Below are 16,981 nucleotides of genomic sequence, written 5' to 3' on the forward strand. Positions count from 1 at the left end.
ACACTGATAGTTATCTGTTAGTGATGACATTGTCAGTTTCGCCTGGCAAGCCTACACCCATTAGTCTATTACTTTAATATAACTGGTTAAGAGAACATAGAATTTACTGAGGCTTTTTTGATATTTCTTCCAGAAGACTCAGATTTCCGATCCAAATTTTGTAGCAGGAACTTTTAGGCAACTTTGAGGGAAACACAAAAAATACCTGTCAGTGATGAGATCAGTTGACTTGAATTAATTTATTATGATAGATAATGTCACAAAGGATGATGGATGCCTCTCTTGATGTATAATGTATTCTGGAATTTGTAAGGAGTTGCTCACTGATTGCCTCTAGATTAAAAGTATATTGTGGACATTGACAAATTTTCAGGACATTTTAAGTCATACTGTAATCTGAGTGTTATCATCTTTCTTTTAAAGATTTTTTTTATTTATCTGAGAGAGAGTGCGTATGAGCACAAGCAGGGGGAGCAGCAGAGGGAGAGGAAGAGGCAGGCTCCCCGCTGAGCAGGGAACTGGACAACATGATGTGGGGCTCGATCCCAGGACCCTGAGATCATGACCTGAACCGAACGCAGACGCTTAATGGACTGAGCCACCCAGGTGCCCCTGTTATCATTTTTCTAATTAGCCAGGATATTTAAGCCTAGAAACAATTCTAGTTAAAAAAAAATTCAGTTGTTGGGAGTTAATATGCTGGTCTTTGTACATAACCATCAATATATTTCTGTCCAATCTGAAAGATAACAATTCCAAAGCATATTCATGTTAATAACATTTTACTTGTGTATAATTGACTTAGGGAGGTTGAACTTCCCTTTTGATATTCTAGCTTATTCATTATTGTGGGCTTTGATAAATAGTGTGGGGTAAGTAAAAGTGTGGAGACTTTCCAACATATCCAGTTGTTTCCTGTACTTCTTTCATAAGGTGGATGTGCTGGGGTGGGGGGAGATCTTTGATATTATCCAGTCCGGGAGATCCCAAAGATTAGGTTATAAAGGATGAGTTATTTTGAATATGGGGCCTAAATTGGGAAAGACAACATCCAAAATATTTGTCAGAGGAAATAGAGTATGAGCTTATATCATAGGTGCCTACAGGCAAGAAATGATTTGCTTCAGACGAGAAAGAAAATAAACTTAGCAGCCTGTAACTATAATTATTAGAAATTATAGCTTTTTCAAAAGTGGACTTTTCTTAAAATTGATTCAAGAACAAATAATGGAAGTACAGAAAGTTAAGAGGCTACTGAGTATAGAGAAGGCATAGAATGATTTTTATTATTTCTCATGGAGAGCACTGTTACTCAAAGATCAATTTGCCGTTTTCATTGGAAGAAAACTAAATTCTAGTTTTACTCTTTTTATATACCACCCATGTAGCATTTTTCTTTAAAGAATTCATAGCCTTTTATCTGTCTCTGGGCTCCACAAGCTAGAGCCCAGGGGTCAAATCTGGCTACATCCGTTTGTTTATTTGTTGTGTGACTGTTTGGGGCTGNGGGCTACAACAGAGGAATTGAGTAGTTGCAGTAGAGACCTGTGGCTCACAAAACTGAAAATATTTACTGTCTGGTCCTNTTTGGGGCTGCAACAGAGGAATTGAGTAGTTGCAGTAGAGACCTGTGGCTCACAAAACTGAAAATATTTACTGTCTGGTCCTTTATAGAAGCAGGTTGCCTATCCCTGAATTCTACCTTATAAATTAGTTCCTCAAAGTTAAGCCAATTTTATTAAACATTTTAATACTTCCTAGATACTTCTTTCAAACTCGTTATTTGCAGGTGTAAGACCAAGAAAAATATAATTCATTTCCCTCTGACTTCTACAACTCATTGTATAGCTTTACATTTTTTTTTACTATTTCTTTTCACATTCTTACATGATCAAATTTTAAGACAAAATTAATCTTTTTCCTATATAAACCAGCAGGAAAATCACATCCATTATTTTATAAATATTTTCATATTCCTTTGTAATGATTATACCTTGTATAGTCTCATTCTCTTTCTTAATTGGTTTCAACCTTTAACGCAGGTAATTGACTTCCCTCCACAGGTATGTGGACTTCTGGGAAACCCATCGCTGAGAACAGTTTGTCAACACAAGCTCCTTACAGACCGACAGAGCTACGGTTTGGACGGCTGTGCCTCATATGCACACGTAGTATGCATTTGCCTGTGGTCACCTGCATCCCTTTCACCCTTCTTGAGGTAGGAAAAAGAAACGTGTATGCTAATATGCCTGTGTCTACCTACTGATAGCTTCTCTCTAATGTGTAAAAAGAGGCATGTATATAAACTATGCTTGGTGTTTTTGCATTCTCTTTATTTCTATGAATTTAAATTTTTAAAGGGTTGTTCAAGTAACCAAAAACTTCTCAATTTAATGTTAGTCAAATTTCTCATAGTTAACTGAGGATTTTGGAAATTATTTATTTATGTTTATGCAATACCGTAAAACACAGTTCCTGTTGGTATTATGGGCTTACCAGAGAGGTGACATTTAAATTTTCAGTACAGATTTCTAAGAATCAGTCCTTTTAAATAAAGACATGTTTTATTCTAATTTAATTTGGAATTTATGATTTTTATTTTCTGTAATTCTAAATATTTTTGGAAGTGAGATTTACTTGACCCATAAAATTATTTTAGAGAATTTAGATAGCTTTTCATGGGAAAATAAAACCAAATTTTTTTTGTAAAGTAGATTACTATGTTAACATTTTTCATGCTGGGAAAAGTTTATTTTCTCAAGAATTCACCTTGATTAGCAATATGGTCTGAACTTCATTTTATACTTATATACACATTTAAAAACTCTTTAACTTTTGCTTAAAAGTACTGAAGATCTCTTAGAACTGTTTTTTCCTTTTTTTTTTAAATTTTATTTTTATTTATTTGACAGAGACAGCCAGCAAGAGAGGGAACACAGCAGGGGAGTGGGAGAGGAAGAAGCAGGCTCCCAGCAGAGGAAGCCCGATGTGGGACTCGATCCTCGAACTCTGGGATCACGCCCTGAGCCGAAGGCAGACGCTTAATGACTGCGCTACCCAGGCGCCCCTGAACTATTTTTTCCTAACAGCTTGTATTTATTTGCATCTTGGAACTTAGCAACCAAGGGCAATAATTTAATTTAACCTTCCCTGTCCTCCCCCCTCTTTTTTTTCCCCCTGAGATACTATTTCAGAGAGTGTCTGAAGCTTTCTCAAATGACTAGCTTATTTAAAGCATTAGAAGTTTAAGTAATTGTTTATTTTATGGAAATTCCTGATTTCTTTTACTTTAAATGTATGTACGCTTATTAGTCTTTATAAGCCAATCAAAACAGGGGGGCTGATAAATTTTAGAGAATTGATAACCTAATTTATTAATTTTCACTGGAGGTAGGCAAGATATACCAGTATGTTTGCTCAGGAAACACTTCCCACTTGTGCAATTGAAGAATCTTATCAGCTCCTCGGCAAGCTAGAGTTTATAGCTGGATTTTTCTTTCTTTTGTTGTAAGCTGTTTTCTGTGGTGCTTGTTCCATCAGACTGTGAGTGAAGCTAAGGGATGAACTCTGAGGTTTATTTTTCTTTATATTTTGACTTGGCTCGTTTGGGTACTTCTATGTAATTATTTTCTTTTGAGTGAGAAAAGAAAAAGTGGTGTCCAGTCTCTCCCCTTCCCTGGCCTGCCTTTCCACTTTCTGTGGTTTCTGTTACCTGAGGTTAACCTCAGTCAGGAAGGAAATAATCTTCCTTCTGACTTATTGTCAGAAACGAGATCAGTAGGAGCCTAACATTAGGTCCCAGTGCCTGCGTCATTCGCCTCCCTTCATCTCATCGCACAGGCATTTTGTCATCTCACATCATTACGAGAAGAAGGGTGAGTACAATACAGTAAGATATTTTGAGAGACCATATAACTTTTATTACAGTATATTGTTATAATTGCTGTATTCTATTATTATTGTTTTCATCTCTTACTATGCCTAATTCACAAATGAAACTTCATCTTAGGCATGTACATATAGATAAAAATGTAGTATGTATAAGGTTCAGTACTATTTGAGTTTTCAGATAACTGCTGGGAGTCTTGGAATGTATTACCCATGGGTAAGGGAGGCTACTGTACTCAGAACCCTTCTGTTTCTCTAGAGGTCATAAAGCACCAGACAAGCCAGCAGTGATCCTGCTTTGCCCATTCCAATTCACATTCCGGCTGATTCACACAGTTGTTTTTAAAATTGTACAAACTACACAAAACTCTTTCAGAGGTCAGAGCTGTTTTCAAAGCCACACAAAACCAGTTTCATTAATTTAAATCTTTGCGTGCATTTTCTTTCCGATAGTGGTAGATTGGATTGAATTATATATCTTATAGCATGTACACATTACAGATTTTTATGTCCAATTAATTTTCTAAATTTTTGAGAGAGAAGGTGAGCACAAGTACTCTTATGGGACACAGATATAGAAAGAACTACAATTATTCATAAACTATTTATTTATTTATATAAAGAGAGCATTTATTGTGTCTAGGTTCTAATAGGCAGGGAAATCAACCATGAAAATTTCATAAACCATTTTAAAGGCTAATTCCTCTACTCTCATGAAGCAGGAAAAAGACAATATTCATTTACACACACATAGTGAGATGACTTGACTTATAGAAATAACTACAGCATGCATCTGCAAAACTCACTGGTAGGTTGTGGCTGGGTAGCAAGATGACCAGGAATACACAATGGAGCACAAAGCCACACAGGTTGGCTGTTCCACAATTCATAAGCTACTCTGCAGTCTAGTGGGGAAAACACTGTTTTTCTTCTTAAGTGATTTTAACTCATAATGGTGCATAAATAAGACAAAACACAGAGAGATAACCAGGAGATGTCAGAATCCTCAAGACAAATAAATATGAAGAAAAGATTTCTTTTCATCTTCCATTGAACGGAAACCAGATTCTCTGTCATCTTCCACTCAAAGAGACCAGATTGTTGGACCATGTAATCAAAGGCAGGCTTCTGATGAAAGTCAGAAAAAATGGTGGCCAGTGCAAACTCACCCAGAAACAAAACATCAAAAAAGAAGCAGAAAAAAGAGAAATAGCGAGTGAGATTGAAAGCAGTATTGTGACACAAGATTCTCCCCAGGAGCTGGAAAAGACTTGCCTTGACATAAGGGTCTCACGTGTGGCATGCCTGTCTGGCAGTGCAATTCAGTTGGTGCTCATGAATGATTCCCCAGGATAGCTCAGTGAAGCTTCCAAATCACCCTTACATTGTGTTTTCTTTTCCTGGTATTTTAAATTTCACTTGCATGAAAGCATGGCCATACTTTTAAAATCCCAGACTAATGTGCTCCTGCCATAGGAAACAGTTTTCAACTCCTTGCTTCAGGAACATTCCCTAGAACAGTGTTTTCCAACCTCAGAATGGGATGAAGAACTATTGAAAGGGATCCATCAGCACAGGGATATGTCACATGTTGGCTGTGAACTAAGTAAATAATAGGCTTCACACATGAATTGAACTATTTTATAAGCATTTTATGCTGCTCCAATGAATAAAACACAAATTAACTTAGAAATTACTGAATTCATAGTCCTTTTTTTGGATATCGTGTATTTATCACTCAGATACTAAGTCCAGAAACTAAAAGTTGATGTCACTTAGCAGGAGTGAAGGGGACAAATAATGCTCTGAACATCATTTACATGAAGATCTTCATACATGCATTGAGAGAAATTAATCGGGGGCTGGTGAGGCTATCATAAATTAACCTATATTTTTTTCCTTGTCGTAGAAAAGGCAGGGACAGCTTACTCAGGGTGGTTTCCGCTGAAGATATGGGAGCAGGGGATGGAGCCTTGATTTTCCTCTGTGAAATTTCGTATGAAGAAAGGTAGGATTCTAGAGAAGAAAGGTGGTGGCCCTTGTTCTTAGTCTTGGGAGTTGAAGACGTGGAAGCTGGCTTCAATTCCATGTTCCTGCAGGCTGCTCTGTCCTGGGAAGGGCTGTATGCTGAAAGTATGGTCTCTGCAACTTTCACCTTCCATCCGGACTCAAGCCCAATGGGGTGTAAAGATGCCATGATTAGGTTTGGGTAGGATTTGCTTTTCTTGAAGGATCTGCTGTGAAAGGGCTCTCTCTCCACACAGGGAATACAGTGACCGTGATTTGAAACCCCTAGTTTAAGGAAGGGGAATAGAAAACGAAGAAGAGTAGGAAAAACTCATCAGGAAATGACAGCTTGAGAAGATGAGGCAAAATCAATCGTGCTGAATAAATGAGAGCACAGACTACTAACTTAGGAAGATTTGTGCTAATGCTCATGTGAAGGAAATTAAAATACCCAGGGGAGATTTGCAAATAGCGATACTTCCAGACAGTCTTCCTTTCATAATTCGTTCTCATAGCCCTTTTAGGGAATTCTGTATTTATGTTTATAATTCTCTCAGAGCCTAAAAGATCTTTATTCCTATTGCATCATCCTAATTTACTTTGCAGCTTGGACTTTTCCTGTTCTTCTCTCACTAGCCCTCTTTTTAAAGTCAGATACCCATTCTTGGAGAGTTCTTTGTGCTCTCAGCATGTTTTTCCTTCTGCGTTTTTCTACCAGATTTTTTCTATAATGCATTCTATAGATCATCAATGTTTCCTGAATTACCCAAGTTGGAGTTGAATCCAAGCAGATACTTAACACCTTTTATCTAAGGAAAGGAGGAAAATTTTCTGAAATCTTAACTCACTTTGTAAATCCAGTGGGGGGAAATGGTCTTTACATTTGGAGAGTTTTGAAATCCAGGAAAAGCATATTTGAATTGTGCACAATTAGTTCAAATTAAACTGGGACCTAGTATGTAAACATTTAAATGTAGGCAGTGTTAAAGTTAATGAAGCATTTGATTGCCATGTAATATCTCTTTTAAAAACTATTAAAAACTTTAATTTGTCTAACAATTTGATGCTGGGCTTAGCTTTCTTTGATTATATAAATTTTAGACATTTTAATTTGGTCCACATGATTTCATAGACCTAATTTTTCCCCTATTAACATATTAGTAGAATGTTTTCATTAAATGTATAATTGAATCTAAACAGAAGTCTGTAAGCAGAGAAAAATAGGCCTCTATTGTTCACTATTTAAAATTTGAAGAAGTTACTCTTCAATTTCCTTTTTGTGAAAAGGAAGAGTAGGAAATACAGATGGGGGTTGGGGAGAGAAGTTGGTTTTCCTTCTTTTTAAAAAACTTTTTATTTGTATTTATTTAATTTAGTTTATTTATTTTTAAAAACTCTTAAAATAATTGTATATTCACCAAAAGGCACAAACAAATGTACAGGGAGGTTCTATGTACCCCTCAACTAGCCTCTCCATGTCTGTAATATCAATACCAGGAAATTCACATTGGTATAATCTATAGAACTTATTCTGATTTCAGCAATTATATAAGTATCATTTGGGCATGCATGCATATGTGTGGGTGTGTATATCTGTATAATTTTATCACATGTGTATCTCCATGTAACCATGAGTAGAATCAAGATTCTTTTTTTTTAATAATTTTTATTTTGTTGTATTAGTCACCATACAGTACATCCCCAGTTTTTGATGCAATGTTTCATGATTCATTATATGCGTATAACACCCAGTGCACCATGCAATATGTGCCCTCCTTAATACCCATCACTGGCCTATCCCAATCCCCTACCCCCCCCCTCTGAAGCCCTCAGTTTGTTTCCCAGAGTCCACAGTCTCTCATGGTAGAATCAAGATTCTTGATTGTGTCATCACTACAAGACTCTTTTGTGATATTCCTTTATAGCTACCCTCACACCTGTCTCCTGAATCCATAGCCCTTGGCAACCACTCATCTGTTCTTCATTGCTATAATTATGTTATTTCATGAATGTGTAAATAAAATCATGCAGTATGTATCCTTTTTAGATTTTTTCACTCATAATTTCCTTGACTTTCATCTAAGTTGCTATATCAATAGTTGTTCCTTTTAATTGCTGAGTGGTATTCCATGGTATATACGTACCATAGTTTACTTAACCATTCACCTGTTGAGAAGCATTTCGGTAGTTGGCAGGTTTTAGATATCATGAAGAAAGCTGTATAAGTTTCTTCATGAAAATAAGTTTTGATTCTGCTAGGATACATACTCAAGAGTGCAATTTCTAAGTTGTAAATTCATTTTTATCTTTTTTTTTTTTGAGAGAGTGCATTGCCCATGCACATGAGTGAAGGGTGAGAGGGAGGACAGAGGGAGAGAGAAAGAATCTTAAGCAGGCTCCATGCCCAGCAAGGAGCTCAACACAGGGCTTAGTCTCACGACCCTGAGATCATGACCTGAGCTGAAACCAAGAGTCAGGCAATTAACCCAATGGCCACCCAGGCACCTCAGTTCATTTTTAGTTTTGAAAGGAAATTGCTAAACTATTTTCCAGAGTAGCTATATCATTTTTCATTCCCACCAGCAATGTATGAGTAATGCATTTTCTTCCTGTCCTTGCAAGCATTTGATATTATTACTATTTTTTATTTTAATAATTCTGATATATGCATAGTGATATGTCATTGTGGTTTTAATTTGCATTTCCCTAATGATGTTGAACATCTTTTTATGTGTTCATCATATATATATATCTCCCCTCTTTGATGAAATGTTTGTGCATATTTTTTGTTTACTTTCTAATTTTTTTTTACTCTTTCGGTTTTAAGATTTCTTTATGTATTATAGATATTAGTCCTTTGTTGGATATGTTGTTTGCAAATATTATTTTCAGTCTGTAGCTAGTCTTTTTGTTCTCCTATCAAGTCTTTTGCAGAGCCAAAGATTTTCATTCGCTGAAGTCCAATTTATCAAGTTTTCCTTTTCTGGAACATTTATAAAGGGACTTTTTAAAGAGCCTCTAGAACAGTGTTTTGTGAGTTTTTAGGTATTTTTAACCTTTTATTTTGAAATAATTATAGATTCATAGAAGTTGCAAAGATAGTACACAGAGGTAACGATGCCATGTACTCTTACCTACTTTCTCCCAGTGGTTATATCTTTTATAACTTTAGTATAATATTATAATTAAGAAATTGACATTGTTTGGTACAGTATGTATGTGTGTGTGTGTGTGTGTGTGTGTGTGTGTGTGTAGTTCTATGTCAGTTTATCACAGATGTAGATTTATGTAACCACCAACTTACTCAAGGCATAGAATGAGCTCATCACCACAAAGCTCTCCCTGGTGCTACCCATTTATAGCCATACTTTCCTCCTACCCTCTCTCCATCCCTAACCACTGGCAACCACTAATTTGTTCTCCATGTCTATAATTTTGTCATTTAAATAATGTTTTGTAATTGGAATTATATGGTATGTGAATTTTTGAAACTGGCATTTTTTCACTCAGCATAATGTCATTAAGATCCACCTGAGTTGTGTGTATTAAAAATTCGTTCCTTTTTATTGCTGAGTAGTATTTCATGGTATGTATCAGTTTGTTCAATTATTCATCCTTTGTCAGATGTTTTGGCTCTTTCCAGTTTCTGATTAATACAAATAAACTGCTAGGAACAATCATTGTATAGATTTTTTTGTGAATGTAAGTTTTTATTCTGTGGAATAAATACCTAAGTATGTGATTGTTGAATGGTATGGCAAGTGTATATTTAGTTTTTAAAGAAACTATCACTCTCTATTCCACGATAACTGTTGTATTTTACATTCTTACCAGCAATGTGTGAGCGATCCAGTTTCTCTGCCTCCTTGCAAGCATTTCATATTGTTGCTATTTTTAAATAATAGCTTTGTTGAGATATAATTCACATACAAAATTTACCCTTTTGAAGTGTACAATTCAGTAGTTTTTAGGTGCAACCATCACCACTATATAATTTTAGAACATTTTCATCACTCAAAAAGAAACTTCTTACTCATTAAGCAATCACTTTCCATCCCTTACTACTCTCCTAGCCTAGGGGTACCACCAATCTTCTTTCTGTTTGTATGAATTTTCCTATTCTGAATGTTTTATGTAAATGGAATTATACAATATGGTCTTCTGTGCCTGGTTTCTTGCACTTGGCTAAATGTTTTCAAGGTTCACCAATGTTGTAGCATGCATCAGTACATCATTCCTTTTTAAAGCTAGGTAACATTCCATTGTATGAATGTACCACATATTGTTTATACATTCATCTGCTGATACACACTTAGGTTGTTTCCACTTTTTTTGTAATCATTAACAATGCTGCTATGAAAATTAGTGTACAGATTTCTGTGTAGGTATATGTTTTCATGATTCTTTGACGTATACCTAGGATTGAAGTTGATGGGTCATATGGAAACCTCTATGTTTAATATTTTGAGGAAATGTTTTCCAAAGCAAGCCATTTTCCAGTGTCTTCACCACTTATACTTTCCCACCAGCAATATATGAAGCTTGCAGTTTTTTAACATCCTTGCAAACATTTGTTGTTGTCTGTTTTTTTAGAGTATAGCAATCCTAGTAAATGTGAAATGATATTTTATTGTGGTTTTGATTTGATAACCCTAATGACTAGTGAGATTGAGCAGATTTTTCATGTATATGTTGTCCATTTGTGTTTTCTTTGAAGAAATGTCAGTTCAAATCTTTCGTACATTATAAATAGGTTATATGTTGTATATTACATTGTATATAACTTTAGTACAATATCATAACTTTTAAATTACTGATTTGTAAGAGTTTTTTTTATATATTCTGAATACAAGTTCCTTATCGGATATGTTACTTACACTTTCTCCCACTCTGTTGGTTGCCTTCTCTCAGAATAAGCTCTATAGATTGTACCAATGTCAGTGTTGATAGTATCCTTCGAAGCACAAAAATTTTTAATTTTGATGACGTCTGATTTATTTTTCTTCTGTTGCTAGTGCTTTTGGTACTATATCTTAAAAACTGCATAATCCTAGGTCATAAAGATGTATTTCTATGTTTTCTTTCAAAAGATTTTAGCTTTAGCTCTTACATTTAGTCTGTCACCCATTTGGAGTTAATTTTTAATTTCTGGTGTGATATAGGGGTCCAACTTCATTATTTTTTACATGGATATCCAGTAGTTTCAGAAATGACTATTCTTTCCCCATTGACTATTCTTGGCACCCTTGTCAAAAATCAATTGGTCATCAATCTATGAATTTATTTCTGGACTCTCAATTCTATTCCATTGATCTATATCTGCCCTTATGCCAGTACCATACTGTCCTGATCATTGTAGTCTTACAGTAAGTTTTCAAATAAGGAAGTGTGAGTCTTCCAATTTTGTTCTTCCTAAGATTGTTTTGGCTATTCTGGGTACCTTGCATTTCTTTTTTTTTTATTATTAAAATAAAAGTGATTTTATTTTAATTAATTTATTTTTTATGAAGTTTTAAATTTTAATTCCAATCTTGTTAACAAACAGTGTTATATTAGTTTCAGGTGTACAATATGGAGATTCAATAATTCTATATATTACTCAATGCTCATCATGATTAGTGTACTCTTTAATGCCTATCACCCATTTCACCTATCCCTGCTCACCTTCATCTCCCATCTGGTAAGCATCAGTTTGTTCTCTATAATTAAGAGTCTGTTTCTTGGTTTGTCTCTCTTTTTTTTTCTTCACTTGTTTGTTTTGTTTCATAAATTCTACATTTGAGTGAAATCAGATGGTATTTGTCTTTTTCTGACAGACTTATTTTGCTTAGCAGTATACTCCTTGCATTTCTGTATGAATATTATGATCAACTTGTGAACTTTTGAAAAAAAAGTAGCTGGGATTTTGATAAGATTGCCTTGAGTCTTTAAATCAATTAATAATATTAAGTCTTCTAATCCATAAACATTGGAATGTGTTTCCATTTATTTAGGTCTTACTTTAATTTTTTTCAAAGATATCTCATAGTTTTCAGCGTACAAATCTTGCATTTCTTTTATTACATCTATTCCTAAGTATGTTACAGTTTTTGACGCTATAGTAAATGGAATTGTTTTCTTAATTTTTGAATTGCTTATTGCTAATGTATAGAAATACAATTGATTTTTGAATATTGGTCTAGTACCCTAACTTTTAAAATAGTTTTTGGGTGGATTCCTTAGGGCTTTCTATGCAAGATCCTATCAGGGAAGCCCTCACTGATGAGGTAGCATTTGAGCAGAGTGTCTCAAGTGGGGATAAGGAGGAGGTGTAAGATCAAAGACCTTGAAATGGGGCATGTTTCATAGGTCTTCAGGGCACAGTGGGGAGAGTGGTATGGGTAATGGTGAAGCCTTTGGATTTACCTTGGGGAAGATGGAAAGCTATTGGGTGATTGTAAACAGAGTAGCAATATGAAATGATCTTTTCAGGCTCAGTCTTGCCCCTTATTCTAGTCATAATGGCAGCAATCATTTCCACCTTGAATTTTACAAGTGCCTTACTGCTAGTTTGTGCCACATACCTGGTGTCCTCCCTGGGCTCCTCTACACTTATCATACAGGACATCCCCTCAGACTGACAAGTATAGCATTGTGGGGGTGGGTGGGTAGACAACAGGCCCTTGGAGCACCCTTGATCACTGGGAAACAGAAGCCAGTGCTTCTTCCCTTCTCCCAGGTACATGGCTCTGAGAGGTGTTCATGGTACCCCTTACAAGTTCCTCTGGGGACAAAGTATCCGTTGAATGAGTTACACTTTTCTTTTATTGACTCTACCTGCTTCCCTATTTTAATGCCTGTCCTTCCTCCTGCTTGCTGGGACACAGAAGCCTTGTCTCATGCTTTGCTTCAGGATCTTCAGGCAGAGATACACAGGGTTTAGGAAAATCCTTCTGGCTATCGGACTGAGGAAGAGGGATGAGCAAGCGGGAAACAGGAAAAGCAATTAGAGATGATTCAGTTCTTCAGGGAGAGGTGATAGCCTGTCAGCCCAGAAAGGTCTGTGAGAGTGGGAGGCATGGTTGGATTGTGGATGTTTTGGAGGTAGAGCCAACAGGATTTGTTAATGAATTGGATGTGAGGTATAAGAGAGCAGAGTCAAGGGTGACCCCAAGTGTCTGGATGAGCCATGACAGCATGGAGTTACGGATGCCATTAGTAGTGGCTAGTCTGGAGAACTTGGCTCAGGACAGTTAGCCTTGAGAAGCCCACTGGGCATTCAAATGGAGATTCCTTATGTTACAAATATTGAAATATATATCCTAAATATATATATCCTAAATGCTTCACCTCCTCTTCCACCTGGCTTTAATCTGTTCCTAGAAATTTTAAGGGGAGAAAAGTCTTCTGGAGCAAGTGTCTGCTTTGGATTTGATGTGGTCTTAGGGACATAATGGCAGGAAAAATGAAGGATGAATAGATTAAGGCTGTCATTTTATGTTTTCCTGAACATCCCTTGATTATGTTACTTATGCCTCAGAACAGCTGAGAGGTGGTGGTTCAGAATCTTTGTTACCACCTGAGGGGGAAGAAGGGAGGCTCACAAAGGCTGAATGATTTGACTGAAGCTGCATAATTAATTAAAGTTGTTGCTGAAATGAAGATTTATGCCATGGAGCTCCCCTGTGCTGTCTCTCTACATCCCCTCCTGCCTGGATGAATTTTCTAGTGCAGCCAAAGCCATTCCCTGGGCAGCTCTTCTTAGCCTGGCTTGGGAGTCTTGGAGCCTGGAGCTCTTCACACTGTGTCTTCAAATGACTCTCTGAGATACCAAGTGTGAGCCACGACAGAGTCCCAGGACCTTACGGGGCTACTTTACTGAGAGGGATGGTGTCTACTGACATTTCTAAACAGCTTCTGTCTAACGTCTTGCAAAAACTTGCAATTGATGGAGCAAAAGACCCTTTCTTTCATTACTATGGCAGTAACTGAGTAAGTGAGTCACTCACTGGCCCAAGGCCAAGTTCAGCTGTCAGGTGCCTGAAAGCTGTGAAGAGAAGATAATGCATTTTCCTCTCCAGGGAGAAGAGAAAACATGTTTCCCTCTTTCATCTGTATCAAGGTTATCAACTTAGCGGTTGTCTGAGCTTATAAAACTGAAGTTAAACTTCCATGAGCATTTATTGCCTTTTTTATTTTTAGTACAGTAGTGTATTTTTAATGTTGTTCTGCAAAGTGTCAACTGTCTTTGTTCAGTAACTTGCACATAGGAGTCTTCTGTCCTATATGCATTATAAAATGCTTATATAATATGAAACACCTAGCATAGATTTGGTGTTGATACATGGTCAACAGGTGTAAGAATGACTTGTTTTACTAGCCATTGAGAACTGAGTCCTTGAGACCATCCTGGAAAATCGTAAGGATGTGATTTGGCTTTACAGATATGGTAAAATACTAAGGACAAGGAATAGTAGGAACCATATGAAATATAGAGAATGCAAGGGGAAAAGAGTATTTAAAAATTTTCTCTCTATAAAGAGCACCCTGATAATGCCACCCTACATGGGGCAAATGCCATGCTTTTTATGTTCAGTGGAGATGCACAGCCTGGTGCAGAAAGCCTTAAGTGTTTCAAAAACAACCATAATTATTATGTCTTTGCTTGTCACCAAGGGGGACTCTGAGACCTGGTTCCAGCACCACTATCTTTCCATGATGTGGGGGCTTGGTTTTGCCTCGTTAGTGAAATAAGGTGATCAGTAGTAATTGTTGGCAGAACTCATGAAAGGGTGGACAGGCGCAGGGATACTTTTGTAAATGTCTTGGAACAATATGTAATTCATGTAAGGATGATTACAGTGGTTTGAAAGATGGTCTCCTTGCTTCCTCTGGGGGTAGTGAGATGCACAGTTTTGTCTGTCTGCGGACTGAGAACCGGACCGGCTTCTCCTTTAGTTTGATAGTGGCCACCCTGCTGGGCCCACAGTTAGAAAGCTTTTCACCAGTTCAGGGAATACGCAAAAGCAGCATTGAAGCTAAAGAGAGAATAAAGGCAAATAAAGCTAAAATCAGAAGAGGGGAGTTCAGCATGAAATATACAAATGTAAAAAAGGTGTTATTATTGCCCTCAGAGTTCACGTTCAAGTTAGCCTAGGTATTTGTTTGCTGGAGTTTTGGTAGGTTTGGGAGCTCAGAAGAAAAGTAAGCCTGGAGAACCAGGGAGTCAGGCTGCATCTTATATATAAACCAGCCACCTAACTTCTACCCCCCTGAGCAGAGCTGGCCCCTAACCAGCAAGGACAGAACTCTCATGTGTGCAGCACCAGAGGCCTTCAGATCTCTGAGACAGACTCACGTTATGAATCCTACAAAAAGAATAGAAGATCATTGCTATTAGACTAGATACAAATAAAATACAAGGTGTGTAGTTATAAGTGTATTTCAAGCCATGTAATGTCTGGGACATGTACTAAAAATTATTGTTTATCTAAATTTCAAATTTAACTGAGCATCTTGTATTTTATTTGGTATATCTGGCAACTCTGTATCAGGCTAACCTGTTGCAAATGATGATAAGGGAACTCGGCTCCTTGGCACCCAGTGCTCGGTCCAGCCTGGTCTAGCCAGTATGTCCATACACTTAAGTTCCCAGGCCTTTGGCTTGGGCTCCAGTGCTTTCTGGGGTGAGGCACCCAGGTGTGCCTGAGCTCTGCACACCCCAGTGGCTTCAGCAGCAGTAGCCTCTACGTCCTGGGTGCCTCGTGGCCACGCATGGTCCTGTGCTCCCCCTGTGCAGGCCCAGCGGGCACTGGCATCCATGAGGTCACCATCAATCAGAGCCTGCTGGCTTCATTGCAGGTGGACATCGACCCCTGCATCCACCAGGTTCACCAGGAGGAGTGGGAGCAGATCAAGACCCTCAATATCAGTTCCCTCCTTCATTGATAAGGTGCAGCAGAGCAAGCTGCTGGAGACAAAGTGGGCCCTGCTGCAGGAGCAGAAGTCAGCCAAGAACAGCTGCCCACCAACCCCCCATCCCCGGCATCTTTGAGGCCCACATTGCTGACCTGTAGAGGCAGCTTGAGTTGCTACATCTAGATGGGGGGACACCTGAAGGCAGAGCTGCAGAACATGCAGGATGTTGTGGAAGACTTCAAAAACAAGTACCAAGATGAAATTAACCATCACCGGCTGCTGAGAATGAGTTTCTGGTGCTGAAAAAGGACACGGACGCTGCCTGCATGAACAAGGTGAATTTGGAGGCCAAGGCAGATGACCTGACCCATGAGATCAACTTCAAGACCTTCTATGAGACAGAGTTGGCAGAGCTGCAGTCCCAGATCTCAGACATATCTGTGGTGCTGTCCATGGACAACAGCCACTGTCTGGACCTGGATGGCATCATCGCTGAGGTCAAGGACCAGAAGAGGTGGCCAACTGCAGCTGAGCTGAGGTTAAGCCTGGTACCAGACCAAGTTTGAGACCCTCAGGCCCAGGCTGGGAAGCACAGGGATGACCCCTGGAGTACCCCACTGAGATTGCAGAGATGAATCTGAAATGGTGCCATTCAGAGGCTACAGGCTGAGATCAACAGCATCAAGAACCAGTGTGCTAAGTTGGATGCTGCCATTGCTGAGGCTGAAAAACACGGGAAGCTGGCACATAGGGATGCACACGCAAAGCAGGAGGAGCTGGCGGCTGCCCTGCAGCAAGCCGAGCAGGACATGGCATGGCCACTGTGTGAGTACCCAGGGCTCATGGACGTCAAGATGGCCCTACCCCAAGCTGCTGGAGGGTGAGGAGATCCAGTTGGCGGGAGATGGTGTGGAACTTGTGAACATCTCTGTGGTGGACTCCACTGGTCTTCAGAGGAGCCATGGGCAGCAAGGAGCTTCTCGAGTGGTGGAAGGCCTGAGGTCACCAAGTCCTATTCCATTGGGACCTCAGCTGCCATCCACAAGTGTAGGAAAATGAGCCCTGTGTACAGAAACCTGTACCCCTGTCCTCCACAGTCATAGGAGGACTCCCATCACTGGTCTCAAGACTGCCAGGCAGTCTGAAAAATGATATCAGAATAGTTCCCAATAAACCAGCCTTTCTGAAA

The 16,981-nt window shown here is 38.3% G+C and overlaps 1 protein-coding gene across 1 annotated transcript; it reads left to right on the plus strand.

Annotated features, from left to right (window-relative positions):
* The first annotated feature begins 15,975 nt into the window (after positions 1 to 15,975).
* LOC109489491 (keratin, type II cytoskeletal 7-like) lies at positions 15,976 to 16,676 on the plus strand. The gene is given in 3 exon segments (XM_034643892.1): positions 15,976 to 16,063; positions 16,066 to 16,340; positions 16,449 to 16,676. Coding segments are annotated over 3 exon segments (591 nt in total).
* The last annotated feature ends 305 nt before the right edge of the window (positions 16,677 to 16,981 follow it).

This window comes from Ailuropoda melanoleuca, chromosome 1 (genome assembly GCF_002007445.2).
Source record: "Ailuropoda melanoleuca isolate Jingjing chromosome 1, ASM200744v2, whole genome shotgun sequence".
In the NCBI taxonomy this organism is placed as follows: Eukaryota; Metazoa; Chordata; class Mammalia; order Carnivora; family Ursidae; genus Ailuropoda; species Ailuropoda melanoleuca.